General features: G+C 35.7%; 1 protein-coding gene across 5 annotated transcripts in view; it reads left to right on the forward strand.

Annotated features, from left to right (window-relative positions):
* Nucleotides 1–22,660, forward strand: part of LOC308518964 (ankyrin repeat and KH domain-containing protein 1) — a gene marked incomplete at its 3' end in the record, with an annotated part of 123,349 nt that overhangs the window by 72,391 nt on the left and 28,298 nt on the right. For all 5 annotated transcript variants that reach the window (XM_081090794.1, XM_081090790.1, XM_081090791.1 and 2 more), the window contains 5 exons: nt 133–220; nt 6,131–6,258; nt 6,447–6,590; nt 8,163–8,265; nt 17,801–18,559. In XM_081090794.1, the coding sequence (XP_080946920.1) occupies nt 133–220; nt 6,131–6,258; nt 6,447–6,590; nt 8,163–8,265; nt 17,801–18,559 (1,222 nt within the window). The remainder of the gene's footprint in view (nt 1–132; nt 221–6,130; nt 6,259–6,446; nt 6,591–8,162; nt 8,266–17,800; nt 18,560–22,660) is intronic.

Raw genomic sequence — 22,660 nt, forward strand, 5'->3', positions numbered from 1 at the left:
GAGGTAGGTTGTTTAAGTGACTACATGGAGTAAGTATTAAATCTTCATTATGTCTAATGTCATTGATATTAAGTATTTAAAATAGATGCTTAATGAGTTATTATTGATGGATTATTTTTGTTTCTTTAATAGGAACATGAATCTGAAGGTGGAAGAACACCTTTGATGAAAGCTGCAAGAGCTGGCCATTTGTGCACTGTGCAGTTTCTTATTAGCAAAGGTAAAGAAAGTACAAGTGATCATTTCCAAGAGGCTACAATTTCTGGGGGTAAAAAATCCTAAACTTGCAATTTATATTAAAGCTACTTTGCCTATAGCATAAGTACTATATTCTAGTCCTGTGTTGCTATATTTTTTTGGTAATCATAGAGTTCGTGGGATACTTACTGAAATCTTTATTAGTTTTGAGTTTGAAGTTTTTGTCAACCAAATAGCAGGTGGTTACTCCCAAAAGTTGGAAAAGCCAAATGTAAATGTCGGTATATTTAGTAGATATTGTTCACCACTTAATGATTATAAGGCCAGTTCTGCTGGGAATACGGGGAGGTAGAAGGGGGGAAGTGTGCTACTGTTGTATATGGGACAGTTAAATTAATCAAGTATACAAAGGTATTATTTATTATTATTGTATTTATTTGATTATATTTAAGCAAAGAAGTTCAAATGATGCATGACAAGGTAGTTCAATACTGTTTACTGTAGAAAAGTGAAACACTTCTGAACTCATGTTAGGTTGAACCATATAAAATTGTCATTTTATACATCAAAAAATGGTGTATAATATCAGCAGTTTCATTTGGTTCAGTCTAACTTTGTGTATTATAGTGTTAGAGGTACTTGGGCATCTGATGAAAAACTCTAGGATAGGACGGCAAAATGCAAGGAAGGTCCACTCAGGTGATGCCATATTATTAAAATAAAAATTTTTCTATCTCTATTCCAATAAAACTCATATTTTGTGCCATTAAGAATGCAGTATAATATTTTATTATTTTAAAGATAAAATATTTCTTTAATTAGTTAAAACAAGGTTTATTTTCTTTATATCACATTTTTGCTACCAAGTAAGGCCTATCTTTTTCTTTTTCTATTTATTGATTCTAGAGGGAGAGAAAGAAACATCAATTTGTTGTTTCACTTATTTGTACAGTCATTGGTTGATTCTTATGTGTCCTGACCAGAGATTAAACCCACAACCTTGGCATAGTAGGACAATGCTCTAACCAACTGAGCTACTTGGTCAGGGCTAAGACCGATCTATAATAATAAAAGCATAATATGCTAATTAGACCGGACATCCTTCCAGACAACCTTCCAGACGAAGTTGGGGCTGTGAGGGACGCCCAGGTCCCTGGTGCCTGCCAGCGGCCAGTGGGAAGCCCGGGTCCCAGGTGCCAGAGGGAAGCCCGGGTCACGGGTGCCAGAAGGAAGCCGGTGCCGGCAGCTGGAGGAAGGAAGGCCTACTCTTTCATGAATTTCATGCATCGGGCCTCTAGTCTATATACACTGAGTGGCCAGATTATTATGACCATCTGACGTTTGTAGGCAAATTAGCTATAATTTTGTGCTGAAGTTGCTAGAGGGCCAGACCATTATAAATAGGGAAGCAAGTTGTTTACCATGACAGTAGAAGTGATTTTTTTCTGAAGATATGGGTAAACAACGCGATTTAACAGCATTTGAACGTGGGATATATATATATATATATATATATTTGCCTACAAATGTCAGGTCATAATAATCTGGCCACTCAGTGTATACAAAAAGCCAGTGACAAGAATACAGTAATGACTGGAATACAGTATGACACCAACTGCGGCCAGCGAACTGGTTGATCAGGGGTGGGGCCAGCTGGCCCGCCCCTGATGGTCCCCCACCACCCGATTGGCCCACAGCCCCTCCCCCCAGCCAGCCCGCCCCTGATTGCCCCCCTACCCCAATAGCGGGTGGGGCCGGCATGCCAACCTACTGCAGCACCTCCCCCCTGCTGGCCCCACCCCCAATGGACCCCCACCACACTAATCAGGGGCAGGGCTGGCTGGCCAACCTCCCATGGCTCCTCCCCCCACCACTGATCCCCATTCAGTCCCCCCACCCCAAGTGGGGGCAGGGCCTGCCAGCCAATCACCCGTGGCCCTCCCCCCAGCCAGCCGGTCCCTGATCGGGCCAATCAGGGTGGGCTGGCTGGCCAACATCCTGCTGTCTCCTCCTCCCGACAGGCCCAGCCCCGATCTGCCCCAATTGGGGCCTGGCCGGCCGGACCCCACCCATGCACAAATTCATGCACTGGGCCTCTAGTCTTTATATAATGCTATAACATACTCTGTAAAAATTATTTACCTCAACCACACATAAGTATAAACAGATGGATAACCTTGGAAGTTCTCACATGCTCCTTTCATACCCAACTACCCTGCTAAGCATATAATTAGGCTTGTCAGGAGTAGGAATGCATTGATTATAGTTTTTCTAGGCTGTAGTAACTACAAAATAGTCTACAATCTAAATGTATTATTAACCTCCTGGCAGGCGTGGCATCAACCTATGAACCATGAGGTCATTGTTGGATTCCTCATCAGGGCACATGCCCATGTTGCAGCTCAGTCCCCAGTTTGGGGTGTGCAGGAGACAGCCGATCAAATGATTCTTTCTCATCATTGATGTTTCTGTCTCTCTCCCTCTCCTTTCCTTTCTAAAATCAATAAAAATATATTTTTTAAAGTAAATAAAATAAATTTATTATTAACAACTTTAAAAATAATCTCATGTTGCTAATGGAGGATGTTTATTGATGTGTCTTGCCTTTCCCAAGGATTAGGTTCAGCTAGATATTTCTGAAAATTAAATAAATTAATAATAGTTTCACCCATAGATTTATTTTTCTCCTCATTAAGTAAGTTTGGAATTAAGGAAGAGGGAAGAATGACTATTGCTATAGTCTTAACTATCTAGGTTAGCCCTCTGGGGTCTGTAAAAGATGATTGAACTTAAATACAGTTCTTTTTTTCCAGAGGCCAAAAACAAAGTTTTTTTTAATCAAATCTTTATTGTTCAGATTATTACAGTTGTTCCTCTTTTTTCCCCCCATAGCTCCCCTCCACCTGGTTCCCATACCACCCTCTGCCCTTACCCCCCTCACACTGTCCTCATCCATAGGTGTACGATTTTTGTCCAGTCTCTTCCTGCACCCCCCACACTCCTTTCCCCCACCAAGAATAGTCAGTCCACTCCTTTTCTATGCCCCTGATTCTATTATATTCGCCAGTTTATTCTGTTCTTCAGATTATTTATTCACTTGATTTTCAGGTTCACTTGTTGATAGATGAGTATTTGTTGTTCATAATTTGTATCTTTACCTTTTTGTTCTTCCTCTTCTTAAAGGATACCTTTCAGCATTTCATATAATACTGGTTTAGTGGTGATGAACTCCTTTAGCTTTTTCTTATCTGTGAAGCTCTTTATCTGACCTTCAATTCTGAATGATAGCTTTACTGGGAAAAGTAATCTTGGTTGTAGGTTCTTGGTATTCATCACTTTGAATATTTCTTGCCACTCCCTCTGGCCTGCATAGTTTCTGTTGAGAAATCAGCTGACAGTCATATGGGTATGCCCTTGTAGGTAACTAACTGTTTTTCTCTTGCTGCTTTTAAGATTCTCTATTTGTCTTTTGCCCTTGGCATTTTAATTATGATGTGTCTTGGTGTGGTCCTCTTTGAATTCCTTTGTTTGGGGTTCTTTGCACTTCCTGGACTTGTAAGTCTGTTTCTTTGACCAGGTAGGGGAAGTTTTCTGTCACTATTTCTTCAAATAGGTTTTCAGTATCTTGCTGTCTCTCTTCTTCTGGCACCCCTATAATTCGGATATTGGTATGCTTGAAGTTTTCCCAAAGGCTCCTTACACTATCTTCATATTTTTGGATTCTTTTTTCTTTTTGTTTTTCCGGTTGGGTGTTTTTTGCTTCTTCGTATTTCAGATCTTTGACTTGATTCTTGTGATCCTCTAGTCTGCTGTTGGAACTCTGTATATTATCTTTATTTCAGTCAGTGTGTGCTTAATTTCTAGTTGGTCCTTTTTCATAACCTCGAGGGTCTCACTAAATTTCTTGATGGTCTCACAAAATTTATCGGCGGTTCCTAGAAATTTTTTGAAAAACCTTATAAGTGTGGTTTTGAACTCTATATCCAGTAGTTTGCTTTCCTCCATTTCTGTCATTTGTGACCTATTTATTTGTCTCCGCATTTTTTATGCTTCCCTGTGTTGATAGGGCCCAGTGGCTCAGCCTCCCCAATTACCTGAGGTGGACACTCTTGGTGCACCCCTTTGTGGGCTGTGTGCACAGTCTTGTTGTAGGTAAGCCTTAATTGTTGTAGGTATCAGTGAGAGGAATTGACCTCCAGGCCAATTGGCTGTGAGAATCAGCTGTGTCTATGGTGGGAGAACTTCTGTGCTGGAGACACCCTTCTGGGGCAAGACTTGCTTCAGTGGGGCTTTGGTGCTCACTGAGTCTGCCCCCTGAGTGTGTCCCTTATGGATCTGAGGAGTTGTAATCTGGATGGTCCCACTCTGACCACTGTGTACACTGGCTCTTGGATCTCTAAGGAGGTGCTAAAGTTAGCCTCTTCCTGAGGCTACCCAGCAGGAGATATGGAGAGATCTGCAGATTCCTCTTCTTTGTTTGGGGTTTGGAGGTGCCCAGATGAGGCCCAGCTGTGAAGCAATGCAAGCTGCTGTGGCGCCTTGGGCCTTCTTTTGGAAGTTCTGGGTCTCTCTGACTCTGCTGCAGTTTGTTAGGTAATTTTCAGATTTCAATGGGCCAGTCCTTTCATATGCAAAAGCCTCTGCCACAGCTTGGGTGGGGCGGGGTCTCAGGGATCAACAGGGTGGAGCAAGCAGCTATGGCTGCTCCTCAGTCCTACCCTAAGAGACCCCGCGTCTCAGTGTCCCAGTAATCGCTGCAAGCACCTCTGAGAGAAAGCTGCCCTCGAGTTCCACCTGCTGCCAGACAGTCCAGTTTCTCCCCATATGAGTCTGGGTCCCCAGAGACTCACCCGGAACTGGAGTTCAGAGCAGTCAGGAGCTTGAGACTCCCTCCTGATTGAAAAAGCCAGCCATGTCCTCAGTTGCCAGCCCTTTCCACGTGCGCCTCCATACCTCTGCACTTTACTTCCGCACCTCCTCTAAGTCTCAGTGTGCTTTTCTCTTTCCTTCTCATTGTAGAATTTCCACTCAGCCAGCCTTCCTGTGGTTCTGGATGATGTCCGTTTTGTCTTTTAGTTGTATTTTTGAAGTGGTTGTGTGAGGCAGCAATTTTCAGTGTTTACCTATGCCGCCATCTTGGTTTCTCTCCAAAAACAAAATTTTAAAAACAGGCTGAGAAAAGATTGTGCCTTTAGGTTTGCTTCAGGTCATATTGTACAAAGTTATTGAGCATCTTACTAAATAATCTTTCTGATAATATATTTGGATAATCTTCTCTTCATACCCACATTCCTCTGACTCTTAAAATACACAATATGAAGAATTATATTTCCCTTAAATAGGGTTTTTAAAAATATGTTATTTCTACTTTGAGACCTGGCTATATTGCCATGTTCTAGAAATAGATAAAAAATGTCTTTGAAACATTTTGAAAGTTACATAAAATGGTATTATTTGATGCTATGTTAACCCGTATATATTTATTACTTAGTCTTCTAGATTTTCCATTTTAAAAGTGATATTGAATGAAAGAACTACAACTACGTGCAACAATGTGGATGAATCTCACAAATATTATGTTGAGCGAAAGAAGCCAGACACAAACAAAAGAGTACACTGTATGACTTCATTCATGTAAAGATCAAAAACTAAAACCAGTTTGGAAGTCAGAATAGTAATACCATTGAGGGGTGGGTACTGACTGAAAGGGGGCACAAGGTGGAACTTCTGGTATGTGGGTAATGTCCTATTTCTTGATCTCGGTGCTGGTGACACAGGTGTGTTCACTTTGAAAATTTTTCAAACTATACAATAATGATTGATGCATTTTTGTGTGTCTGTATTATAGTTCAAAAGATCTTTAAAATGATATTGTCTATGAATTGGCTTGATTCCAACTTTTGCTAAGATTGCTATTTATTTCTACTTTAAGGTGCCAATGTGAATAGGGCTACAGCCAATAATGATCATACAGTGGTGTCGCTGGCATGCGCAGGAGGTCACCTGGCGGTTGTTGAACTACTCTTGGCTCATGGGGCTGACCCTACTCATCGACTCAAGGTATTCTACTAAAAAATAAGTGAATAAATAAATAATATATATATTAAAATGTTTGATCTCTCAGTGTTTAATATTCATTACTCTTTAATGAGTTTTTATTTTATATGAGTTGCTAAGAAACTAAATGTGTATAGTAATCATATAAGAAGAAATTTACAAATAATAATTATGGTGTCAATTTTTCTCAGGATGGCTCAACAATGCTCATCGAAGCTGCAAAAGGTGGCCATACTAATGTTGTTTCTTATCTATTGGATTATCCAAACAACGTTCTATCAGTTCCTACTACAGATGTATCTATACTCACTCCACCTTCTCAAGATCAATCTCAGGTAAAGTAAAACAGAGCTTATTTGAAATGATAACTATTCTTACCAGTTGGGAATTTTTTTTTTTAAACATATTTTATTGATTTTTTACAGAGAGGAAGGGGGTTAGGGATAGAGAGTTAGAAACATCCATGAGAGAGAAGCATCGATCAGCTGCCTCCTGCACACCCCCTACTGGGGATGTGCCCGAAACCAAGATACATGCCCCTGACCGGAATCGAACCAGGAACTCTTCAGTCCCCGGGCCAACGCTCTATCTATCCAGTGAACCAAACCGGCTAGGGCTCAGTTGGGAATTTTTGTTTAAAATTTGTTTTAAGCAAAATTGGCTTGTTTCTTTTTTCTGTTACATATTGAGATAAACATGATCCTAAGTTCTTAAAGTTTCTTTTATTCAAAAGTTCATGGAAATTTTTTAATCTTATTTACTAAAAATAGTGTTTTTAAAAAATATTTAATACCAAATATTTAATACCAAATATAAATATTTAATATTTATATATTAAATATTTAATACCAAATATAAATATTCCAAATTCTCATCTTACTGCAACTAGGTTTTGGGGTTGTTTGTTTTTTAATGAATGTATTAAGCATAATTTTGAACCAAAAAAAAGCTTTTCCCTAATACCTCCCAAGACACTATTATTTATTCTAGAGTTAACTATTTTGTCAACCAGCGAAGTATAGTTAACCAGGAAATATACACCAAAAGTTCATTAAAGTAATTTTTAAACCTACCTAAAAATATGGAGAGAATATAGAGGATATACTAAGCATACAGAGTTTAGTGAAATCTTAAGTTCTTGTCTACAAAATTATCCTGAGAACTGCTAAAATACTCCAACTCAGGAGACATTTGGAATTTTTCTTTCTTTTGACCCATGTGGAATTTGAACAAGGGTAAATTGGCCAGTAATTATGTGAATTGTACTCCTAGCTATGTAATTGGAACCAAAAAGGCTTTGTTCTTAGCAAGAGAGTAATATTCCATTTAGCTTAAATCATTTACTTGTAGATTGCCTGAGTTTGTCCAATCAATATTCTTAGAAATTATTCCTTAGTGAAATTTTTTTTAATCTTTATTGTTGAAAGTATTACATAGGTCCTCCTTTTCCCCCCCATTAACTCCTCCAGCCCTCTTCCGTCTCCTCCCCACCCCCAGGCTGTCACCACCCCCATTGTCTGTGTCCACCCATTATGCATATATGCATACAAATTCATTGGTTGATCTCTTCTCACCCACCCTCCCTTGCCTTCCCTCTGAGGTTCAACAGTCTGCTCATGCTTTTATGACTCTGGGTCTATTTTTGATCATCAGTTTATTTGGTTCATTGGATTGCACATAAGAGAGATCATGTGATACTTATCTTTCTCTGACTGGCTTATTTCTCTAGCATAATACCCTATAGGTGAATTTTTTGGTGTTCTGTTCTTGTTTTTTTTCTTAATTTTTAAGAAACAAAAAAGTGAATCTATTTATGAAAAAAATCTAAAACAGGATCTCTGTTTAATTTGTGGGTCTTTGTTTTACTCTTTGGTCTGAGATTATTTTTTTCTGAGTTGACTTTTTAGGTTCCACGTGTACCAATGCATACACTTGCCATGGTTGTACCTCCCCAAGAGCCTGACAGAAGTTCACAGGAGAACTCCCCTGCCCTTTTAGGAGTACAAAAAGGTTAGTTTTTAAATTATTTCTTTAAAATGGGTATTTTATTATCTAATTAATGAATTCATTAGTATGTATCCCATATTAATTCATACATTAATTGAGGTAGGTAATTCTGAAAATGCTAATAGCCTTACAGACTATAACATAGAAAATACATAAATACTAAGAAAAATGACTTCTTATTTTCCTGTTAACATACTGCTAGGTATAATTTTTATCTGACATAGATGAAGATACTTAAGAAGAAGCAACCAAGTTTTTGATTAAAGTAGCACGAATTTATCAGGCATTCATTTCCCATTTGATAATTCTTTAGCTAAGCAGTAGTATAATATGAGTAAGGAAAATGTATATTTTTTGTCTAGTTAAGTCTTAGTAACAGTGATTCAATTCAGTGAGTGAGAAGTTTTAAGAATTACTAAATTTAGTTTCTTTCACATAATGCAAAATACAGTGTGTTAACATCTGTCAATATGTGAACCTGGACAAATAACTATCAAAAAGTATATAAGTAATACCCAAGTGAATAGTAAGAAGGAATATACACTATTTAAAGGACTCAAGTTTATGAGCTCTGATATTTTTCTGCTATCTTTTCACTTGTAGATATAAAAAGTACCTTGATTTGATAATCATGTATAGTTGTCATATCCGAGTTCTTTGAAATAAGAAAATAGGTACTTTGTAAGGTATTAAAAACCACATAAAAACAAATGTATGAGTATATTTCATTCCGTATATGATAATCAAGTCCTAGGTTTTTTAAATCACAATGAGGTGTGTTAGTATGTATTAGCCTCTTTAATACTGGGATTTAAGAAAAGTTGGTGGGGGGGGGGGGGGGTCAATCAGGGAAAAAGGAGACATGTAATACTTTAAACAATAAAAAAGAAAAAAAAAGAAATGTTGGTTAGGGGTAATTGTTACAGCAGCAAACAGAAACTTCTTTCAAATTATGCCAGTTTTAGTAATTTAGAGTCTTGAGGGCCTTCGCCAAGGATTATTTCATTTCTAAACTATTAATTTTAGAGATAAAATGTCTCTAGTGTCTCTGACTTATGCTAATTCTAGCAGCTTTCCATTGGACACATAGCTATTTAAACTTTTAAGAAAATGAAAGCTGTCATTTTTAATCTTAATGAATAAAAAGCAAAGTAAGCAGGTACTTATTAAGGAATCTGAGCATCATAACTAGCCTTTAATAAAATACTGAAACCTAAATGCCTCTATTTTTGTTGTTTCTTGTTTGGCTAAAACCCTATATAGGACTGTACTGACTTTGGCCAGGGAAATTCAGTACTACATAAGAAATCTTTTAAAAATATATATTATTAACACATACCACAAAATAACCAAGAAATAAACTAGGAAGGACATGAAGTATGTATAGAGAGCAAGTAAAACATTTTAAATTTAGATTTAATATGTAAGTAAATGAAATGTTTGGATAATGATTTTTTAAGTTGATACTCAAGTGAGTAATCATATTTTTTGCTTACTGAGATACCTCCTTGTATGGAGTATTTATTTATCTTCACTTTGATGTCTTACTACCTAATTGAATAATATAAAAATAAATCAACCTTTTAAGAAACTTTCATTTTTCTAAATTATTAGGGAAGAAAAAAGTTAACACTTATATCTAGACACTTGGGCACTTGCTGTTGCCAGCTGCCAAGTGACATTGCCAACCTAATATATATTTATGCAGGATCAAACTGTGATCATGTATTTGTTAAGATGTAATGTTAGGATAAATCATGTGCATCATAGAATGTTATATCACTATGAATTAGGAAAAATCAGTTGATATCAGAGTGCACACTGAATCAATGGAATAAAAACTCTATCTTAAATTATTAAATATATGTTGTTATATTTTTCTTCTTAAGGTGGCTTTTTCTCCTTAATACTTCTCATTTATGTCTCTAGAGAAGTTCCTTTGAATGATGAAATTGATGTTTGATGCTTTTGTTTCTCCTAACATCTGTGTTGCATATGTGATTAGGGATAAAGGAAGGGTTTCTTATTCTCTAAGACTCTTATTTTCCTCTTCTAGCAATCATCTTTTCAAGTTCTTATGACATTTTGTTCCTGTCTTTTTTAAATCTTTTTTATTATTCATACCTGCATCCTTTAAAATATATTCATGCCCTAAATCTTACCCAGGTATTATATACTACTTATATATTCTTTTCTTTCATGACCCATTTTGCACCATTTGTCTAGGCTCCATTCATCTTGACCCATATCTCCTGATATAGGCAACTTATCTCATTTGTTGTTTACAATTCTAGACGGCATCTGAGAGACCTCAGAATCACTCTATGAACAAAATGTGAAACTAGGAGAGAGTGATATGCTCAGTTTTCTAGCATTGTTTAGCTATATTATGTATAGTTGTGAATACTCAGATGGGAAAGGATATAAAAGTGGTATCAACCCCATGCCTTACAAAATTAATTTTTAAATTTGTCATTTGAAGCCATTTGTCGCATCTGATTTATTTGTTGTAACTGGTTCTCCAGAGATTCTAAAAGAGAGGACTGGATTATCCTATGCAGGTTAACAGTTTAGAATTTAATCTGTTACAAAGCATTTAAATGATGTCAGGATAAAACAAAACCTTTATCTTTTGTGTGCACCTCAAGCCCTCTAGAGGAGTAATTTCTTTGCTCTGAACTCCTACAGCACTTTATTGGATCTTCCTTCTGGCTCAGGTCACTGCTACTCCTGCCCCCTCCTCCCCTTTTGGAACTCATGTGTAGAAGGTTGGGTTAATCACACTCAATTCCTGGTGCTTTGACATTGTGGCTCCTCTCTTACTCCCTTTATCCCTCTTTCATTCCCCTACTTGCCCTGTGGGCAATCATTCTGGGTTGGTTTTGTTTTGTTTTGTTTTGGGGGGGGGGTTGATGTGTAGATTCTTTTGTTCTTACACATTCTCATAATACGTTTACTACTTAATGGGTATTTTAAATTTAACAAGTGATATTGTGCTGAATTCCATTTTGTTTTTTACTTTTTTCATTCGATACTGTTTTTAAGATCTATTTATGTGTCTGCCTCTATATTGTTTCTGCCAAAAGCACAGTGCTTCACCCTGTATATCCTCCCTTTTTCACCAGTCCTTTCTCCCAGTGATGGGTACCCAGTTGCTTCTCACTTCTCACAGATAATGCTGTGATGAAAATCCTTATATACTCCCCTTGTAGGTCTTTGTGAGAATTTATTTGGGATAAATTTAGGAGCAGAATTGCCTGTTTATCTGAGAGTATTACAAATTTGCTCTCTATAATGGCTAGAACAGTTTACACTCCCACCAGCAATGCATGAGGGTTCCTATATTATACCCCCATTCCAGGCCTGCCAATCCTTGGATTTATCCCTATATTTGGACTTGTATACTTTTATCTCCTCTTTTAGACTGTAAGCTCCTCAAGGGCAGGGTTTATGTTGTTTATCTTTGTATAGTCCACTATGCCTTGCTTGTTCTATTTGTTCCAATATTTGTTGAATACACTAATGAATACCAGGCTAAGAATATATATCATTCTGAATGCAAAAGAAAATTATTAAACATTTTTAAGAAGGGAGATGTGATTAAAGAATGATGTTTTTAAAAAAATTAATCAAGAAGTAGTATTCTAAAATGGTGGGAAAAGATTGAAAACAGCAATATAAATGTAAAGTAAGAACTCAGTTAACATACTGCTTTTATATCCCAGAGTTGTTTATTGGAATAGGCACCTGAAAAGTTCTCATATTTTTATATCAAATCATTAAAAGTGCAGAGAGCCCTGGCTGGTGTTGCTCAGTGGATAGAGCGTCGGCTTTTGTACCAAAGTGTTGCGGGTTTGATTCCCAGTCAAGGGCATGCACCTGAGTTGCAGGTTCATTCCAGCCCAGTCAGGGTGCTCAGGAGGTAACCAGTCAATGTGTCTCTCTCACATTGATATTTCTCTCTCTTTCTCTTTCTCCCTCCCTCCCTCCCCTCCTTCCACTCTCTCTGAAAGTCAATGGAAAAAATATCCTCAGGTGAGGATTTAAAAAAAAAGTGTATAGAAAAATATATGTATAGTGAATGAAGTTGAGTGTTCTTATGGAATTTTTACTACTGATATTCTCTAGTTTAATAGATTTCTATTATGTATTCATGTTTACATGGATTACATATGCCCAAATTTAATAATGCCTTTTAACATATAATTGCTTAGAAGGCAGAAGGTTGAATTAATCTTTTAGCATGTAACACAGATGCTCTGTCTTTGAACACTCTTGGTTAACCTTACTATCCTATATAATAAAGATGTAATATGCAAATGGTCATTACACCATGAAGTGTAATGACTGACTGACCACATAACGACTGGATCACAGATCAGCAGGAGGGTGGGGCAGTGAGCTAAAATCGGATGGCAGAGAGCTACAGGAGGGGGCAGGGCAGCAAGCTATGGGGGGGGCGAGGGAGCTACAGGAGGGCGGGGCAGCGGGTGGAGAGCTGCAGAAGCGGGTAGGACAGCAAGCTATGGGGGGAGTAGGGGACGGGGGTGGGGGGGGAGCTACAGGAGGGCAGGGTAGCGAGCAGAGAGCTGCTGGAGGGCGGCGAGCTACTGGTGCACGGATTCGTGTGCAGAGCTACTAGTGTTAAAGGCGTGTCCTGCCACTTTGGGAAATTTTGTGACAGGTATTTAGACATAAAGAAAAAATGATGAATTCCAGGCCAATGGCTTTCATTTTTCACTATGACCACAATAAGAACAATGAAACCCAGGACACATTGTACATCTATTTATCCAAACACAAATTCCATTAGATAATATATATACTCTATTACATTTGATGTACTGTGTTATTTTCTAGACTACTTCATTAACCTTTTTTTCTATTTCAATTTAAGACCCAGCTGTTTAAAAATCATTCTAGCCCTAGCCGGCTTGGCTCAGTGAATAGAGTGTCGGCCTGCGGACTGAAGAGTTGCGGGTTCGATTCCAGTCAAGGGCACATGCCCGGGTTGCAGGCGATACCCGTAGGGGGTGTGCAGGAGGTGGCCAATCAATGGTTCTCTCTCATCATTAATGTTTCTATCTCTCTCACCCTCTCCCTTCCTCTCTGAAATCAATAAAAATATTTTTTTTAAAAATCATTCTAGCCCTAGCCTATTTTACTCCATGGATAGAGTGTCAGCCTGCAGACTGAAGGGTCCCAGGTTCAATTCCGGTCAAGGGCACATGCCCAGGTTGCAGGCTTGATCCCAGTAGGAGGGTGTGCAGAAAGCAGCCACTCGATGATCCGCTCTCATCATTGATGTTTATATATCTCTCTCCCTCTACCTCTCCCTTCCTTTCTGAAATCAATAAAGATTTTTTTTAATGATTCTAAAAAAGATAATTCTAGTAAGGTGCTATGTAGAGATATAAGAAAGCAAAGGGATCACAACAAAGTTTATATCTGATTAGACAAAACCAAGTAAGAAATACGAAACCAAATCTACTGGCATGTCATGTGTTTTGTCCTTTAGCCATTATTTTTCTATTGCACAGTATACTAATTATTTTAGACACAAAAATGATTGGTAGAATTAACTCATTTCAATAATAAACTAAATATTTGGCATGTACATGTCCACCTCATTCCCTCACTGCCCATAAAAAAAATAAAATTTAAAAAAAAAAAAGGTCTCGTTCAAAGCTGTCTCTATATTATGGTTTCCTGTTTACAAAGTTTTTCTACTGGAAACCAAACCAAAAAGATGAGATGGTAACTTTTCCTAAATTCCTAGAAAGTACTTTATAATGTCATCCAATGTTACCAATGAATAGATTTATTTATTTACATGTGACAGTGGAAGATGTTGGAAGGAGATGAAACTCTTATTTTCTAGCATCTTATATACTACTTACTACCTTCCTGCTAACTGAAAATTTGTTGCTAAAAGAACACTTGTCACATTCTCTACTTTTCCCCAAAATTGAAGGTGTTGCTTCAGCTTCTGGGAATGATTAGGTTGTATTATTTATTTTTTACCAACCTGGTTTACTTTTGATATTACAGCTTGTGTTACTGCTTTGATGTGTATCTAGCCTCTTTGGAGAAGAACTGCTTTTTGTTCATTACTTTCACCATCCTTTGTTTTTATTGCTATATCTACTAGTATTCTGGGCTTTTAGTTTCTATATTTAGTTAAGTTACTTTTAGTAATCTTGTATTTTAAACTTCTTGCATCTTATTTATTAACAAGAAAGGGCCATTTCTACTGTTACTGTCCTCAAAATTCTAGCCTTATTTTGGATCATCTTATTATTTGTTAGATTTTTAATTTTTGAATCTTTAAGTTCATATAATTACCAGTCTGGTTAGTGTTGAACTCTTACATGGATTTCCTTAATCTTATATACAAAATATGTATCAACTATATAAGGGTGTTTTGAAATTAATAAGTGTTTAAAGGAGTTTTCAGTCTGCAGAATTTTTAAATTTAGTATGCTAAAGTCATTGAATTTATCACACAACTGAGTTTTGGTTGTTGTTCTTTGTGCTGGTTATCCTTCCTTTTCTTATCTGTTGATTGTCATTAGGTACTTTGAACAAATATATCAAACCATGAATTCCTATATAAACTTATGGAAATATTTATAAAATTATCTCACAAATCTAAAGGCTATTGCTTTGAAAGAATAAAGTATTTCTTCACCACTTTGTTAAGGTAGAAATGTAAAATTGAATATAGACAATACATTTTGCTAAGCTTGCATTTAAAGAATAAGTCTCTTAAAGTGATGGCAGTAATTTTGCAACTGTGGCCTTCTGACCTTGTTAAAGACAGTTTCTTGTGGAAAAACTGTTAGTCTTTTTCAGTAATAAAACATGTTGCAGATAGTAGAGCTACCTGCAGTTCTAACATCTCCCATTCTAGCAAAGAAGCAGCTGAATCTCTGATTTTATTTTTCAGTGGTTTTGTCACCTCTTGTAATTCAGTATGTTTTAACATCTAATAGATGACTTTTTTCCTTTGGATTTGAGAATCATTTTTAATGCATTGGATGATCTGTTTTTTAAATTCTTAAGTTAACTATGTTTATGTTATTCATATATATTGACTACAGTCCAAAAGAATGGACAACTAATTTTTTTTCTGAGTTCTTTTTTAATCCTCACCGAAGGACATTTTTCCCACTGATTTCTAGAGAGAGAGTAAAGGGAGGGAGGAGGGGGAGAGAGAGAGAGAAACATTGATATGTGAGAGAGACACATTGACTGGTTGCCTCTGGAACACACCTGGACCGAGGCCAGAGATCGAACCCACAACTGAGATATGTGCCCTTGACAGGGAATGGAACCCAAGTCCAACACTCTAACCACTTAGCAACACTGGCCAGGGCAACTTTATGGTATTTAAAATTAAACAGCAATGAAGCTGTTAAAAAAGAACTGGGTAGGCTTGGCCATTTTGTTCAGTGGTTAGAGCATCAGCCTGCAGACCAAAGGGTCTCGGGTTTAATTCCCGGTCAAGGGCACATACCTTGGTTGTGGGTTCTATCCCTGGCCCTGATTGGGGTCCAATACATAAATGTTTCTCTCTCTCTCTTTTTCTCTCTTTCTCTCCCTCCTCCTCCACCTCCCCTCCCTTCACCTTCTCTAAAAATCAACGGAAAAAATATCCTAGGGGGAGGATTAAAACACACACACACACACACACACACAAAATGCTATAAAGTTCACTCATTTTAAATGTAAAATGCAGTGAGTTTTAATAAACTTACAGAGTTGTGCAACCATCACTACCATCTATTTTAGCATATTTCCATTACTCCAAAAAGATCTCTCATAACTGTCTGTGATCAATCTCCATTCTCACCACCATAACCTCAGACAACAGCCACTAATTTCCTTTCTGTCTCTATAGAATTGATATAAATGGAATTACACAATATATGGTCTTTTGTGTCTGTCTTCTTTCACTTACCACAGTGATTTTCAACCTTTTTCATCTTGTGACACACATAAACTAATTGCTAAAACTCTGCAGTACATCAAAAAATATTTTTTCTGATCTGACAAAAAAACAGGTATACTTTTGATTCATTCACACCGATGGCTATTATTGTGTTGCTGTTATTTTTTTGACAATTTAAGGGAAAAGAGGTCAGTGCGCCTGACTAAAGAGTCAGGTATTGCATGTTTTTAAAATTCTTGTGGTGGCACACTAGTTGAAAATCACTGACTTAGCATATTTTCAAAGTTCATCCATGTTGTAGAATATATCAGTAGTTTGTTCTTTTTTATTACTGAACTAGAGGCCCAGTGCACAGATTCATGCACCAGTGGGGTCCTTTGGCCTGGCCTGTGGGCATTGGGCAAAACCAGCTCTTCAACATCCCTTGAGGGGTCCCAGATTGCGAGAGGGCACAGGCCAGGCTGAGGGACCCCACTGGTGCACAATCGGGGCTGGGGAGGGACCACAAGAGGGCTCTAGGGTGTGTCTGGCCCGTCTTGCCAAGTCCCAATCAGCTGGACCCCAGCAGCAAGCTAACCTGCCAGTCAGAGCGTCTGCCCCCTGGTGGTCAGTGCACATAATAGTGACTGGTTGAACGGTTGGTGGGACAATTAGCATATTAGGTTTGTATATATATAGATAGTCCCAGTTCTTCCTAAATAAGAGGATTAAGCCTTGAATTAAAGCAGTAATTACATGTATCCTCCACTCTATGTCCAGGTGTTAGGATTATTAATATTTATAATTATTTTGTCATGAGAGGAGAAACTTAATTTAGGTGTGATTCAAAAACCTTAAAATAATGTACATTTACTTTATTTTTAAACACATTGTCAATATGAGTACTCTTATGTGGGAAATCTGATTTTCCTCCTAGGTAACATCATTTTTCTCTGATAGATGCTTACATTAAGAGTTTATGTAAACTCAGAAAAAATTGCTCTTTTTAATATTAGTGTTCATGTACAAAAGTATTAAAGATGATGGAAAATTTTAGAACCATGTATCTTGAAAAAACTGATTTCACATTATATTTTGATATATTAAGAGAAGCATTTTGGCAATTTGAAAAAAAACTACTTTCATCTACAAGTTATAGTTTCTTATAGTAATCTTTGCTTGCACAGTTAATATTGTGCAAAGAACAATTGAGCAGTTAAGCTAATATTAATGGTATCTTAACTCTATTTTGATAATGCTTTAGATTTGATATTCTTTAAGAAGTCTAGTCAAATAAGCAGAATTTTGAGATTCTTTTCCTCTTTGATTTGATTTTCATCCTGTCCTGTCTTGATTTCCAAAATCCTCCTGTTCTAAAGATTAAACTTTTTATTAAAAATTTCATTTTTTTAATTGGCAACATCCTAGTTTGTGCTGTTAAATAGATGAGTATAGTCTTTACCTACCACTGTGTGAATCTTTAAACATTCATTCTACAGCATTAGTTATAAGGGTTTGGGGAGGGAGGTCCATGTGTGTGGGAGGGGGAGCTGATTTTTTTTTTTTTTAGCATGGCACTTTTTCAAACATTTTTCATGTGCTTAGGTACATCCAAGCAGAAGTCCAGTTCCCTGCAGGTAGCAGATCAGGACGTACTGCCACCTTTTCACCCATACCAGCCTTTGGAGTGCATAGTAGAGGAGACTGAAGGCAAGCTGAATGAACTGGGACAAAGAATTAGCGCTATTGAAAAAGCACAGCTTAAGTCATTGGAGTTAATTCAAGGTGAACCTCTGAACAAAGATAAGATAGAAGAACTTAAAAAGAACAGAGAAGAGCAAGTCCAGAAGAAGAAGAAAATACTGAAAGAGCTGCAGAAAGTGGAAAGGCAGTTGCAGATGAAAACACAGCAACAATTTACCAAAGAATACTTGGAAACCAAAGGTCAGAAAGACACAGTATCTCTACACCAGCAGTGCTCTCATAGAGGAGTCTTCCCAGAAGGGGAAGGAGATGGTAGTCTTCTAGAGGATCACTTTTCAGAGTTACCTCAGGTTGACACAATCTTATTTAAAGATAATGATGTTGATGATGAGCAACAGTCTCCACCATCGGCAGAACAAATTGATTTTGTCCCAGTCCAGCCTTTATCATCTCCACAGTGTAACTTTTCCAGTGACTTAGGTTCTAATGGGACAAATTCTCTTGAACTTCACAAAATATCAGGTAATCATCAGATTATAGGACAGCCACAGATTGCTATTACTGGACATGATCAGGGGCTGTTAGTTCAAGAACCAGATGGACTAATGGTTGCAACTCCAGCCCAGACGCTTACCGACACTCTTGATGACCTGATAGCAGGTGGGTTAAGAAATATATCTGTAATAATTTTTCTTTAATCTGTGTGCTCAACTTCTTTACACAGCCCTCCAAAAACACCAACTTTGTACTTTTATGTTTTAGAATGATCTTTGTAAAATTATTTCCTGAGGTGTTTTGGAAGTGATTTTAATTAAGCTCTAACACACAAAAGTGTGTTTGCCCCTCTTCTTTTTGTTACTTACAAAGGCAAAGAAATAAAGCTGCCATGATCCTTTACTTTAGACCTTTGGTGTCAAAATCACCCTGTGTTGTGTCTTGGTTAGGAGATCTCAAAATAGAATTCCTTTGTAGGCTTTAGAGATATTCACAAAAGATTATACATTAAATTTTCCTGCTAGTGATTTTTATGTTTGGAAATCAGAATTCTAAATCACATTGTTTTTTCTTTATTTATAATTTTATTAGATCAATTTAAATATTTATAATTGAAAGGGATGTTCAGAGAAAACTATAAACATTCCATGTTGATACAGTATTTGTGGTTAGAATATTTAAAGTTAGAAATTATTGTCAACTTGATGATGATTTGGAGATTGGGATTTTTATATTAACTGTCTTGATGAAAGCACACAGACAGACATAATACACACACACAAAAATAAAAAATAAAAAAGGACCTGGTAACCTTAAAGTATGTTTCTTTTCTTTTTTTTTTTTTTTTTTGTGGAAAATTACAACTAGATATGAAATGAGGTACACAAGTTTACTTTCCCTTTCATTGTCCTTGCAGCAGTGGGAAAACAGTGCAATTAATCATTTACCTTCCTAAAGATGGCTGGTGAATGTATCACCTCCATGAGAGCCCAGTTCAGAAATGCAGCCAGAATGGCTGTTGACAGTGGATGAAGACCAAGAACTAAGATGTAGCTGGAGTGATATTCAAAGGCAGGCCAGTCCTCTGTCTCGATTGCAAAATTTTTTTCCTTAACTGTTGTCTGTTTCCTCTTGTCATATTCTCCTTCCCTCCTCCCATCCCAATTATGCTATCCCAGTTTTCTTCTTTTGTGAGTCTTTAGTCTTCCTAATCTTTACTGAATCTTTAAAAATGTGGAATAAGATTACTTAAATCAGGAATTTTGGGGGGCATGTGTATGACTTTCAGTGGTTATAGAATTGTAATACAGCCTGTGAGGCTCCTCTAATATGAAATATAGGTACCACTGTGCAGAGGAGGAATATCTTAGTTTTTGTAAAGAAAATAAAAATGCTGGGAAATGTTTTAAGGAGTTGGATTATTTAATTTAGGTTTTTATATCTTAAGCCCATAGCCATTTAACTCAAATTAACTGTGTCATTAGCATTGAGAGTTGTTATAAATTATAAATAAACTCAGAGTTTATTTATAGCTCTTATTTCTAATCTGGGAAAAAGTATATATTGGAGTGTGCAGTATGATTATGAATAATAATAATAAAACTAGTGATCCTGGAATAACATTTTTAAGGTTCTATAAATAGCATTGTAATGTTCCTAATTAAATACTCAATTTACATCATGAAACCCACATTACTGATCGATCTAGTATTGTTGTAACTTAGGACTTGTTTGGTTGTTGTTTTTAAAGACTGTAGAAACAGCTCTAAAAGTAAACTTCTGGATTTGAACTTTATGGTGGTAAATGGATGGTCCGATAGTTTTGTAGGGGAGGTTAAATTTTATTTCACCAAAGTATTTGTTAAATTGAAGTGGTCTTTTACAAAGTTAACATAAAACTTCAAAAAGCTGATTTAGAAAACATCTTTTAATGATATGTAATGTTAATAGAAACTAATAAAATTTAATTTCTGTTAGACATTAATATCTAGTGATAGTTGGTCCACCATATTATGTAATATTATTTTATTAATAAACTTTAACTTGTAAATCAGCCAATAAATATAAAAATTATGTTCATATAAAAAAACTTCCATTAAGCCCAGGTTTCTCTTAATTTTTTTACTTGAAGGTTAAAGAAATTAGACAAGGATGAATGGTGAATACCTAATTCTACAAGTGTATGATACATTGAAATTGGTAGGATTATATGTGAGACCAAAGATGTGATTAATTTTACCTAAATTAAATCTAGTTCTCAAGCCTTGTATTTAATAAAGGAGAGAATACTGTACATCTTGCAATTATACTCCAGAAAATATTCATTTATAATAGCAATAAATTTACTCTTTAAATATAGGAGTATTTTTTCTTTAATGCAGTTTTATTCTCAAAATTTATCATGATGAGTTGGTAGATACATAATTTATTAATGTCACAACTTGATTAGCTGACTAACTTAGTCTTTTAGTATATAGTCTTATTTGTGTCATATTTGATTTAGTCCCAGACAAAATGTATGTAAAATCTTGATTGGGAGCATGGTTCTTCAAGTCCTTTTCTTCTGAAAGTATTGGACTTTTACAGTTTATCATAATAACAAGTGATTTTCATGTCCAGACCTCAGTTTTACATGATTCAAATATCTAGAACTGAGGTCTGGGAATTCAAAGCAATTTAAAGAATTCAAAATAGCTTTGACCATTGAGCAGTTTTAGAAACATTAGTAAAAATTTCATTATGAATATATAAAAAACATTGGCTAAAAATTAACTAATATCTGTTCAATTTATTGAGTACTTACCATGCGCTAAGCTCTGTGCTAAATGCTTATGTACATTGTCTTGTGAACTATTTATAATAATCCTATAAAATACTTTTCCCACCTGTTTTTCTTTTAAAAAACTGAGGCTTATGGAAATTAAGTTGCTAGTAAGTAACAAGAGTCAAAAGTCAGTTCAGCCAGGTTTAAGAACCACAGATGTAATATGCTTGCATCTGATTCAACTTGAAGTTCTCAATTTATCTTAAAGATATTTTCTCAAAACTTCTAAATTCTATTAAATAACATTTTCTTATTTTATATTAAGATTTGATGTGCATATAAGGGCTAATGTATTTTTGTGACTTTAGCACATTGTTATTGCTATTGGCATGTTAATAGGCTCTTTACAACAAATTCCAATTCAAAAGTATTTTACTTTAAATAATACTGTGGTAGTCAATGTGGCTTAAGAATAAAAGAGTAATTAGGAAACTCTCTTATTTTTTAGGGCACTTACAATGAAATGCCTTTAAATAATAATTTCCTCTAATAGATGTTAATATTTTATTCATAGATTTTTATTTATTTATATGAAACTAATAGTTACTATTAAATAAAACAATTTATAGTTATTTAATTTATTAAAACCCTACAACATAGCTTATGTAAACCTAGTATCTGAGGTTTTTGTATAGCAAGGTTTATTATCATCTTCCATATTGCCTACAAAACTGTCTTAAATTTTATAAAGAATTAGGTAGAATATTATCCTTAGTTCTTTTATCACCTTTTTAGGGTAGTGCATAAATTTAATTTGAATTATGTGACTTTTGTGATAGTAATTATAGTCATTTTCAGAGACATTTTATTCAGAGGTAGGAAACAATTTAGGATTTATGAAAATGTTATAGTCTTGGTGTAAATTTATCTTAATAAAACCTTTATTCCACATGTACCTTTAAATCTTTGCTACTTTCTAGTTTTTATCTTTATAACTTTTGTATGTAATTAAGCCTATTAAAGTCACTTCTATGAAATGTTGCTGATTGTCATTATTGCAAGGTAGAAAAAATGTTTCTAAAATAATGATGTAGAAAATGTACAATAGTTGGTGTGACAACACATTTTTTGTCATAGTTTTTAAATGCACAAAAGTATTTTTTTAAAGTCAACTCTGTAAAGAAGTCTTTTTATAACATCACATTCTGGCACAGCACTCTAGTCAAATGTTTAAAATTTTTTAAATGTCTGTTTTTCATATAACAAGAGGTAACATGAATAAATAAAATTAATAATGATTAAAAAGTAGTTCTTCAATAAGGTGTATGTTAATAATTATGAGACCAGTGTAAAAATTTTATTATAAAGGTGCTATGTATCATCTTTAGAATCTTGCTTACTAGAGCTATTTTCCAAATATATCAACTGTTTTGAGGAGGAATAACAAATATCTGCTTTTATTTCATTAAATGATAAAAATTTTTAAACTTTTTTTCATTTGC

This window comes from Myotis nattereri (assembly GCF_964212035.1).
Source record: "Myotis nattereri genome assembly, chromosome: 5".
Classification (NCBI taxonomy): Eukaryota; Metazoa; Chordata; class Mammalia; order Chiroptera; family Vespertilionidae; genus Myotis; species Myotis nattereri.